The 11,498-nt window shown below is 43.2% G+C and overlaps 1 protein-coding gene across 1 annotated transcript; it reads right to left on the minus strand.

Annotated features, from left to right (window-relative positions):
- Positions 1–3,879: 3,879 nt before the first annotated feature.
- Positions 3,880–10,827, minus strand: LOC121904908 (gonadotropin-releasing hormone II receptor-like). The gene is made up of 4 exons (XM_042422702.1): positions 10,519–10,827; positions 9,640–10,180; positions 6,216–6,417; positions 3,880–4,977 (listed from the first exon to the last, which is right to left on the minus strand). Exons 1-4 carry the CDS (start codon positions 10,527–10,529, stop codon positions 4,574–4,576), a joined length of 1,158 nt encoding a protein of 385 aa, XP_042278636.1. The 5' UTR covers positions 10,530–10,827; the 3' UTR covers positions 3,880–4,573.
- Between the last annotated feature and the right edge of the window lie 671 nt (positions 10,828–11,498).

The raw sequence follows: 11,498 nt of genomic DNA on the forward strand, positions 1-11,498 counted from the left end.
CTTTAAAAATACACATCTCTTCAGACGGAGACAAAAAGACTAAGAGCTTGTTGGAAACGTGACATTCAAACGTTTATTTATCTTGTTAAAGAGCAGGTTTTATTCATAAAGTCTAAACCTGCTCTTCAACATTTAGTAGAACCAAATTCCCCTCGAGTCCACTTAAGACCCATCGAGTTTCATCGAGTTTCATCGAGTTTCATCGAGTCATGTTGAGATTCACTGACGTTGAGACAACCGAGTCACATCGATGAGACGTGATATATCGAGTTATGTCGAGAGGTCCAGGTATCATCGGATAATTCATAATTCATTTGTAATTTTAAAAAAAAGTAAGTGTAAATCTGTTATTTGTTTCAAAACAAAGAACAAAAAGACGTTTTTGATCTGCAGTACTACGTAATGTTATACTGACTATATGTTAAGGCTGTCGCTGGCGTCTTCACCATAGCAACGGTCTCTGAGGATCATGGGTAGGCTAATGTAGCCGCTTCCGCTATCGTACAAAACTGACAAAATACTTGATTTCTAAACCAAAATTGCACGATCTTTTGAATTTGGTTTTCTGGATTTTCGTTGGGAAACTAAAAAGGAATAGATCACCAGATTTAAAAAGGAAAAAAACATGTGACTTCTGTTTTTGGGTTCAAACGCAAAAACGAATTAGCTTGATGTCCGCAGACCTGCTGGAAAAACGATAAAACGAATCAGCAAAAACCAAAAACAGGCCGGGCTTGATTGGTTTTTCGTTATTTGATTCTGACACCAAAAACGTTTTTTTTGTTTTGAAACAAATAACAGATTTACTGTTTTTTGGGTTTTGAATTACAAATGAATTACGAATTATCCGATGATACCTGGACCTCGAGTCTCACTGTGTCTTGTCAAGTCGCTTTGAGTGACCTTAGATACGTTACATTCGAGTCACGTTTAGTTTCAAGTCGCATCCGGTCATCGAGTAACAAGTCTTGTCAAGTCATGTTGAGTCTCGTCAGGTCTCATCTAGTCACATCAAGTCACACTGAATAACATCCACGTTGAGTCTCGTCAGGTCTCATCGGGTCTCTTCGGGTCTCTTCGGGTCCCGTAGTCGAGTCCATTTGTCCTCAGGGTCAAAGGTCAGCGGTCACTGTCAGGTCAGGGCTCCTCGCTGCCTTCCTCTCTGCTCTGAAATGAGTCGAGTGTCAGATTTAAATTTAAACTAAACAAACTAAAATGTTTTATAAAATTGTTGAAGAATAATTTTGGCTGTTTCTTTTTTCTAGAACTTTCTTCTTTCAGTTCGTTCTTAGTTTTCCGTCGCTGCCGTTCGGTGGCGAAGAGGAAATTCTGCCAAAATGAAAACCCTTAAAATTTGTATTATTATTGCTAATAATATTATAATTATTACCATGTGACCCCTCCCTGTTTTTTATTGTTTGACTTTTTCTGATATTTTTGTTTGTAGTTGAATGATGTGAAAATGTTTCTAGAATATGAAAAATGTCGTGTTTTCAGCTGAAGGCAGAGCGGCGGTTAAAACTGGATATGAGCCATATTTAATAACCAGCCATATTTAATAACCAGCCATATTTAATAACGAGCCATATTTAACAATGAGCCATATTTAATAACCAGCCATATTTAATAACCAGCCATATTTAATAACGAGCCATATTTAATAACGAGCCATATTTAACAATGAGCCATATTTAACAATGAGCCATCTTTAATAAAGAGCCATATTCTTCACAGCTGTTGTGTTTCAGAACATGTTCACTGCTATTTCAGATAAAGCCTGAATGTTTTATCTGGTCAGTTTCAGTCCAGACTCGCCGCTGCTGCCTCCTGCTGTCGTCACGCTGTCGTCACGCTGTCCTCCTGCTGTCGTCACGCTGTCGTCACGCTGTCCTCACGCTGTCGTCACGCTGTCGTCACGCTGTCCTCACGCTGTCGTCACGCTGTCGTCACGCTGTCGTCACGCTGTCCTCACGCTGTCGTCACGCTGTCGTCACGCTGTAGAAACTAAAACTAAGACGTAGAGATCGTAGAGACTGAAGGCTAGAACCAATGAGAAAAGTGATGCTTTAATGTTACAGATTTCTTTTCTCTCAAAAACATGTTATTTTCATTAATGTATCTGAAGAAAAAGAAAAGCGTCCCAAAGCTTTAAACTGCTTTTTAAACAGAACAGACGAGAAACCGACGGAGAAAAGAGTTTAATCTAAAAACAAGATTTCCAGCTCGATGTTTCATATGAAGTTTGGACTTCGTCTTCGTGTTTTCAGATTTGATCTTCAGTGTTTTGTTGATGAACTCTTCTTCTTTGTCTTTTTAACGTGTTTCTGAGAACATTTTTGTCTGTTCTTCTTCTGATGTTTAGACACATGAAAACCAAATAAAACAGAATGAAAGTAGAAACCAGACGTCATGTTGTTATTGATTCATGTTGTTATTATGTCATGTTGTTATTGATTCATGTTGTTATTATGTCATGTTGTTATTGATTCATGATGAACAGTGACAGACGAGGAACATGAAGCTGCTTCATCTGAGTTACAGATGTAAACAACAGTTAATGTATTAAAGGTGTCCTTCAGTGAATCAGTTCATTGTTAAACTCTTAAACTGCAAAGTGAAGACAAAAGGAAGAAGTGATGACAATAAGTCACTCCAGGTTTTGATCATTTTCATTGATGAACTGATTGATCAGCTGACACCAAGCAGCAACTTCCAGAGCTGTAAAATGAAGCCAAACTGCAGTTCCTTGAACGACCACTTGAGGCTCCAAAGTGAGTCAATCCCCACAGACCCCCATGTTAAAATGTCCAACTTTAAACATGTTTACAGCCTGGTACAAACAACGGTTTTGGTCTCTGTAGCTAATTTCCTCTTTCATGACGACTGTACGGGGGGGATTTTTTTATAACTCACCAATTTTATTAAGTCGTAAAGTTCTGCATAATGAAGGACATGGCTGCTTTGAGTGACAGGTCCGCCAGCCGCTAGGTGGCTTGTTTCAGCCGTTCAGCCCCGCCTCTTTGCCCATTTTTGATTGGCTGGGAGTTAGGCAGCGTCACGTACTGCCAAGATGGCGACGGCTGGAGCGGCTCGCTTTGAGCTTCAAAACCGCTCTTCAGAAACCAACGAGTGTCGTCACGGTAACTACGTCCATGTTTTTATACAGTCTATGATTGAAACATATCGAACATGTATGACAGCAGCTCACTTCCTGTTTAAATAAAATGTTTGTATTTCCTCGTAGTGAAGGAACTGAAAACAATTCAACCGTCTTTAATCTCCAACAAACCTCCTCGTCAGCAGAAACGTCTCAGCGGGATGATTGATAATTATAACTTTTAATCATCATGAAGTCATTTAAAGCTGAACATTCTCATTTAAACTAACAAACATGTTGAATTAATTTCTGTCCTCATGAAACATTCAAACACTTTAAATTCTGCATCGTTTACGTTGTTTACCTGCTGACAGCCTTCTTCTTCTCTGCCTTTATCATCATTACCTGTAATGTTTCTTGGTGTGTTGCTGCCACCAGTCGGTCAGTGGGATAACTGGGACGATGATCCACCACAGACCGCATCCACCGCCACGTCCCTGCAGGTGCTACATGCAGCTCTGCTCTGTCCACTTGATTAATATCGATGGTGTGATCAGTTCTTTGTTCTGTTGATTCTGCTCATGAAGTCATCAGGATTTAACATTTAATAACAGCTTTATGACCAGATGTTCAACATGTTCAGACTGTAATAATCAGGATTTGATTCTGACGTGTTCAGTTCATTTGTTTTAATGGTTTTACAAGAAGAATTTACAGTAAATATCAAAACGTCGTCGTAAACAAGTTAGAAAACAGAACAAACACAGAAAATGCGACGAACATACAACATAGAAATAATAATAAAAAGAATGATGATTAAACACAGAAAGAGAAATAAGACTGAAGAGCTTTAAAGAGAAGAGACGAACCTGAATATCTAGAAACCAACGAGACCGAAGATGATCAGTTTCCAATTAATCAATCATCTTGCTGACGGTCATTCAGCTCAGAATCATCACAGTAGCAGCTGCTGATTGGCTCTTAGTGTCGACGCAAGTCAGTATGTTTACATCATCATATCTGTGACATCATCACATCTGTGACATCATCACATCTGTGACATCATCACATCTGTGACATCATCATGGTTCTTCTTCAGTGTTTCTTTTCTGCAATCAACTGAAAGCTGAACATCACCGTAAACTTCACAATTCAATATGAACATATGAGAGAATAACTGACCAATCAGAGCTCAGCGTGTAGAGGATTCAGGGTGATGAGACAGTGAGCAAAGAACAGGAATAAAACATAATTTTACAAATATACACTTTAATTGATTTGATTCTTTTAAAAGCAGAATCATTAACAGATGTTATCGACAGATTTAAAGCTGCAGTGAGCGACTTTTGCCAACAGGGAGCAGAGAGACTCCAGAGTCCTGATCCACCTGCAGCTGATGGAGTCTGGTTCAGGTTTTCAGACTCACAGTGTTCAGATACAGACAGTGACATCATTGAACTCCCGTCCTCTGATTGGTTAGTCTCCGGCAGCCTGGTTGTTGGTGGCGGGGTCCGACTCGTTCTCCCCGCTGTGAGGACACTGTCGGGCGGACAGTCGGTCCAGAGAGCGTGGAGAGGCGTCGGCGTCCCTCCTCGTCCTCCGGCAGCAGGCGGCGAGGTCGGCCCTGAAGGACGGCGTGTAGAAGCCGTAGATGACGGGGTCGCAGCAGGTGTTCAGGTTCCCGAACACGAAGAGGGCGTGGTGGACGTACTCAGGTGTGACGCGCAGCATATCAGGCTGGAACCAGTACCAGATCCCCAGCAGGTAGTACGGAGTCCAGCACACCACGAAGGACAGCACGATGACCACCGTCATCTTCAGAGTCTTCATCCGAGCCTTCGGGATGATGTCAGTGCCGCTGCGCCGCAGGTACGACTCACCTGCTGAGAGAGGAGGGGCTGTTATCACACCGTGATGTCACACTGCACCACACTGACACATCTGTTCACTCCAGATGCCTGTTTGGCAGTCGATGGTGTGCAGATGTGTGTTACTTCTGTTGTGCAGGTGTACAGGTGTGTTACGTTTGTTGTGCAGGTGTACAGGTGTGTTACGTTTGTTGTGCAGGTGTACAGGTGTGTTACGTTTGTTTTGCAGGTGTACAGGTGTGTTACGTTTGTTGTGCAGGTGTACAGGTGTGTTACGTTTGTTGTGCAGGTGTACAGGTGTGTTACCTTTGTTGTGCAGGTGTACAAGTGTGCTACGTTTGTTGTGCAGGTGTACAGGTGTGTTACGTTTGTTGTGCAGGTGTACAGGTGTGTTACCTTTGTTGTGCAGGTGTACAGGTGTGTTACTTCTGTTGTGCAGGTGTACAGGTGTGTTACGTTTGTTGTGCAGGTGTACAGGTGTGTTACGTTTGTTGTGCAGGTGTACAGGTGTGTTACCTTTGTTGTGCAGGTGTACAGGTGTGTTACGTTTGTTGTGCAGGTGTACAGGTGTGTTACGTTTGTTGTGCAGGTGTACAGGTGTGTTACCTTTGTTCTGCAGGTGAACAGGTGTGTTACCTTTGTTGTGCAGTTGTACAAGTGTGTTACGTTTGTTGTGCAGGTGTACAGGTGTGTTACGTTTGTTGTGCAGGTGTACAGGTGTGTTACCTTTGTTCTGCAGGTGTGTTATCCCTATTGTGCAGGTGAACAGGTGTGTTACCTTTGTTGTGCAGGTGTACAAGTGTGTTACGTTTGTTGTGCAGGTGTACAGGTGTGTTATCCCTGTTGTGCAGGTGTACAGGTGTGTTACCTTTGTTGTGCAGGTGTACAGGTGTGTTATCCCTGTTGTGCAGGTGTACAGGTGTGTTACGTTTGTTGTGCAGGTGTACAGGTGTGTTACCTTTGTTCTGCAGGTGTGTTATCCCTATTGTGCAGGTGAACAGGTGTGTTACCTTTGTTGTGCAGGTGTACAAGTGTGTTACGTTTGTTGTGCAGGTGTACAGGTGTGTTATCCCTGTTGTGCAGGTGTACAGGTGTGTTACCTTTGTTGTGCAGGTGTACAGGTGTGTTATCCCTGTTGTGCAGGTGTACAGGTGTGTTACGTTTGTTGTGCAGGTGTACAGGTGTGTTACGTTTGTTGTGCAGGTGTACAGGTGTGTTATCCCTGTTGTGCAGGTGTACAGGTGTGTTACCTTTGTTCTGCAGGTGCTGCTGGTTGATGTGCAGCAGGATGCGGCTGTAGCAGCAGCTCATCACCAGTAGCGGGACGATGTACAGCGTGATGAAGTGGAACATGTTGTAGAGAGTTTCCTGCCAGCGGCGGCTGAAGCTGCCGTGAGTCGCGCACTGGGTGAAGTCAACGCCGTGCGCCCGGATCGCCCGGAAGATAAACAGCTGCAGGGAGAGACAGACGTCAGAGACTCACCTGAGGACAGGTAAACTCCAGGTCAGGTCTCTGTTTATGTCACAATGACTAAAACATATCAGATCAGTTTTAAAGAGTTTCTTCTTCTGACATATTTTATTACTTAACATCAAATGATCCTGTTTTAATCACAAAATAAATGTTTCTAACATGGAAAGTTAGTAAAACAAGAAAAAGCTGAAGTTTTGTTTCATAAATAACTTTTCTTTTAAACATCTGCACTGTAAATATGTTTATGAGTCTCCGTATGTGCATTTATTTGTTTACGTTTTTCTCGAACATTTATTTTTGTTTGTAAATGATGTTGACTGTGATATGTAATCAACATTTCATCACATAACATTTATGTGATGAAATGCTAAATGTTTGCAAAATCACAAAATAATTGAACTAATGTTTAATGCAGCGATCAACTGTTATTGATTACACCTGTTAACTGTTGATACATGCAGAATAAAATCAGTTTTCAGTGGCTGTTTTTTTGACATCAGATTTATGTGAACTGATAAAACAATCTGATTATCACATTATATCTTACTGAAGGTTGATAATCAATAATGTTGAATGATTGGCCCACTGTGGGCTTTAATCTCTTGTGTTTCTGATCAGTAGATCTCAGCTTCTGATTGGATGTCAGACGTGATCTGTGTTTGGAAAACATCAGAGACCTCTGATCTGTTCTGCTGGCTTCTTAGCGTTGTTAGCATTCCTTATAGAAACCAAGGGGATCAGTTAGCCCGAGCTAACAGCAGGAGGCTTCACACATTTAATCTCCAAACCACAACATTCCTGCAGGGATTTACCTGTCAGAGGGTTCTGCAGGTTCTGAGCTGCTGAGCTGAAGATCAACAAAACAACTTAAATAACTTAACTTATAAAAATATAAATGATTAATAATTTAATCAGACTGATAACTGGTGCAAACTGATAATGGACATAATGATCTGTGACCTTCAGTATAATCAGATAGAAGGACGTTCAGTTCCTTCAGTCCAACCTCAGTTTGTCCTTCAGATCAAATCAGCAGGTTCCACATCATCATATCATAAATATTAATATTAAACACAGAGTGAAGCTCGTGTTCAATATTCTGCAGCAGCTGCATGAAACATTCAGCAGCCGTGAGGAAGCAGATCTATGGAAGCACATTGTGTTCACCAAAGAAAAAATAAGGCCTCCAGTTTTTTTCTTTTGTGATCAAAATGTGCTTCTGCACAGAAGAAGATTCCAACCTGAACACGATTCTTCAGTTTACACAGACACATGTAACAAACACGTCTGAGACGTGTGGAGAAAACTGAACTCTCACAACACGGACACATTTACATGTTCAACATGCTAAATACAAATACAAAGTGATGTGCACCTGCAGTGATTATTATTATGAGTCTTTATTAAACAAGGACCATGTATCAAAAAAAATGAATCTCAAATTGAGAAGAGATGATTTATGCCAGATTTAGTTGTTAGCTAATTTCCATCTGCAGTCCCTGATTTACCTGTGGTGATGTAACCGTGGTGATGTACCTGTAGTGATGTAACTGTGGTGATGTACCTGTGGTGATGTACCTGTAGTGATGTACCTGTGGTGATGTACCTGTAGTGATGTACCTGTGGTGATGTACCTGTGGTGATGTACCTGTAGTGATGTAACTGTGGTGATGTACCTGTGGTGATGTACCTGTAGTGATGTACCTATGGTGATGTACCTGTGGTGATGTACCTGTAGTGATGTACCTGTGGTGATGTACCTGTAGTGATGTAACTGTGGTGATGTACCTGTGGTGATGTACCTGTAGTGATGTAACTGTGGTGATGTACCTGTAGTGATGTAACTGTGGTGATGTACCTGTGGTGATGTACCTGTAGTGATGTACCTGTGGTGATGTACCTGTAGTGATGTAACTGTGGTGATGTACCTGTGGTGATGTACCTGTAGTGATGTAACTGTGGTGATGTACCTGTAGTGATGTACCTGTGGTGATGTACCTATGGTGATGTACCTGTAGTGATGTACCTGTGGTGATGTAACTGTGGTGATGTACCTGTGGTGATGTAACTGTGGTGATGTACCTGTAGTGATGTACCTGTAGTGATGTACCTATGGTGATGTACCTGTAGTGATGTACCTGTGGTGATGTAACTGTGGTGATGTACCTGTAGTGATGTAACTGTGGTGATGTACCTGTAGTGATGTACCTGTGGTGATGTACCTGTAGTGATGTACCTATGGTGATGTACCTGTAGTGATGTACCTGTGGTGATGTACCTGTGGTGATGTACCTATGGTGATGTACCTGTAGTGATGTACCTGTGGTGATGTACCTGTGGTGATGTACCTGTAGTGATGTACCTGTGGTGACCTGTGGTGATGTACCTGTGGTGATGTACCTGTAGTGATGTACCTATGGTGATGTACCTGTAGTGATGTACCTGTGGTGATGTACCTGTGGTGATGTACCTATGGTGATGTACCTGTAGTGATGTACCTGTGGTGATGTACCTGTGGTGATGTACCTGTGGTGATGTACCTGTGGTGACCTGTGGTGATGTACCTGTGGTGATGTACCTGTAGTGATGTACTTGTGGTGATGTACCTGTGGTGATGTACCTGTGGTGATGTACCTATGGTGATGTACCTGTAGTGATGTACCTATGGTGATGTATCTGTGGTGATGTGCCTATGGTGATGTACCTGTGGTGATGTACCTGTGGTGATGTATCTGTGGTGATGTACCTATGGTGATGTACCTGTGGTGATGTACCTGTGGTGATGTACCTGTGGTGACCTGTGGTGATGTACCTGTGGTGATGTACCTGTGGTGACCTGTGGTGATGTACCTGTGGTGATGTACCTGTAGTGATGTAGCTGTGGTGATGTACCTGTGGTGATGTACCTGTAGTGATGTACCTGTGGTGATGTACCTATGGTGATGTATCTGTGGTGATGTGCCTGTAGTGATGTACCTATGGTGATGTATCTGTGGTGATGTACCTATGGTGATGTACCTGTGGTGATGTACCTGTGGTGATGTATCTGTGGTGATGTACCTGTGGTGATGTACCTGTGGTGATGTACCTGTAGTGATGTACCTGTGGTGATGTACCTGTGGTGATGTATCTGTGGTGATGTACCTGTGGTGATGTACCTGTGGTGATGTACCTGTGGTGATGTACCTATGGTGATGTACCTGTGGTGATGCGAGCAGCAGGCTGAGGCTCCAGGCCAGCAGCAGCATGCGTCGGTTCCTGCAGTGTGCGCTCAGAGCGTCCAGTGGGTGAAGGATGGCGTGCTGGCGGTCGAGGCTGATGACGACGAGGATGAAGGCAGAGGCATGCATGGCGAACAGCTTCAGGAAGCAGAGCAGCTTACAGAGGGCGTCGCCTCCGTACCACTGAACCGTCACGTTCCACACCGCATCCAGAGGCATCACCACAAACGTCATCATCAGGTCGGCTGATGCCAGGCTCAGGATCAGCGGACGCAGGTGAGACGCCAGCCGCCGCCCACGGCCACGCCACACACTAGCCAATAGGGCGAGGTTACTGCAGGCGGCAAACAGGAAGAGCACCAAGGTGGCGCCGACACGGAACTGAGCGGCCCGGGTGAAGCTGGGAGCCTCCCAGTCCGTCAGCGGGGGGAAGTGGGAGTTGTTGGGAGGGGGCAGGGCTACAGAGCTGGTGGGTGGGGCCAGTGATGACAGCCTCAAGACGGACCAGTTACCTGACATCCTGCAGAGAAGAAGAAGAGTGATGTTATGAATGATGTTTTTTAAACTGGAAGTGCTGCAGATTTAAAGGAACAGTTCAACATTTCTATAAACCTTGTTGTGGTTCTTCTCACATGTGTCAGATGTTTCAGTTTCACCTCTGAGTCCAGGTCAGGTTTAGCCTAGCTTAGCACAAAGACCGGAGGCAGAGGGAAACTGCTAACTGAGCTTCATCAAGAAGAGAGAATAATAAATGTGATGTTCATCGTGTCTGGAGGAGGAGCTATAAGTCCAGAAACATCAGATTGACACAGACGTGTTTTTAATATGCATAGATGATGGAATCAGTCAGTGACTTACATGTTTTCCATCTGTCGCTGCTCTGATTGGTTCAATCAGCTGATTATTAGCTGTTGATTGGCATGCATGAAATCATTAAGTGTTGATGAGGTCATCAGTGAATTAAACCTGAACAGGTGAATTTGTCCAGCTTCTGTCTGAGTCATCGTCAAGTGACTCCTCGTTAGCCACTGTGAGTCAGTTACCATGGTTACGCCTCAGGCTCAGTCTTTGTGCTTTAACGAGACTCTTATCTGCGGACTTTCATCAACTGAGACAGACAGGAAGTCTCTGTCACAATAAGAGCTGATTGACTGTTGGCTGAGAGATAAACAAACAGACAGACAGGTGATCTGCAGGCGTCCAATCAGAGCTCAGCAGGTGATTGTGTTTCAATCAAACAGGAACTGAGCAAAAATAAAACCTGCAGGTTCTCACACAGACTGTGTACCAACACACTCTTATAGTTTACTGCAGTGTTTCCCAACATGAGGGTCAGGACCCCAAACAGGGTCACAAGATGATTAATAAGAAACAACAGAAGAAGAAAAGACATCATTGTGGCTTTTCTCTAATCATTGCCTTTCATTGTGAAACAGTTTCACCTTTTCATGGATCTGGATTCCGTTCCACAAAGCAGGTTTAGTGAAAACTCAGAGTCTGTTAACCCTGAAATGAGGGAAACTCTGAGTTTCTTATCTCAGAGTAGATCAACTCAGAGTTCAGGATTAGACTCAGAGTTTGTTGAACCTGCTTTGTGAAACGGACCCCTGAACTGTTGAATAAAACAAACCGAGAAGGAAACTGTTGAGACACACGGAGGCTGAGACGAGCAGCCGCATTTTAAATTTCCTGTTACTAACAAGACTTTAACCAACATGTCCATCAAACTGGAAACTCTGGGTTCTCTCTACTGATCGGTTCCCTGCAGGGATCAATACTGAGTCCACATGTTCAAACTCTTCAACAGCAACAATTCTGGATCAAAATGTGACACATTT

The sequence above is a fragment of the Thunnus maccoyii genome, chromosome 10 (assembly GCF_910596095.1).
Source record: "Thunnus maccoyii chromosome 10, fThuMac1.1, whole genome shotgun sequence".
NCBI lineage: Eukaryota > Metazoa > Chordata > Actinopteri > Scombriformes > Scombridae > Thunnus > Thunnus maccoyii.

What these genes read in the sequence shown, in the direction of transcription:
- LOC121904908 (XM_042422702.1), bottom strand. An exon ending in TGCTGCTCGCATCACCACAG is followed by an intron (nt 6,418 to 9,639) that starts GTACATCACCAT and finishes CTCTCCCTGCAG; the next exon opens with CTGTTTATCTTCCGGGCGAT. An exon ending in GCAGCACCTGCAGAACAAAG is followed by an intron (nt 4,978 to 6,215) that starts GTAACACACCTG and finishes CTCTCTCAGCAG; the next exon opens with GTGAGTCGTACCTGCGGCGC.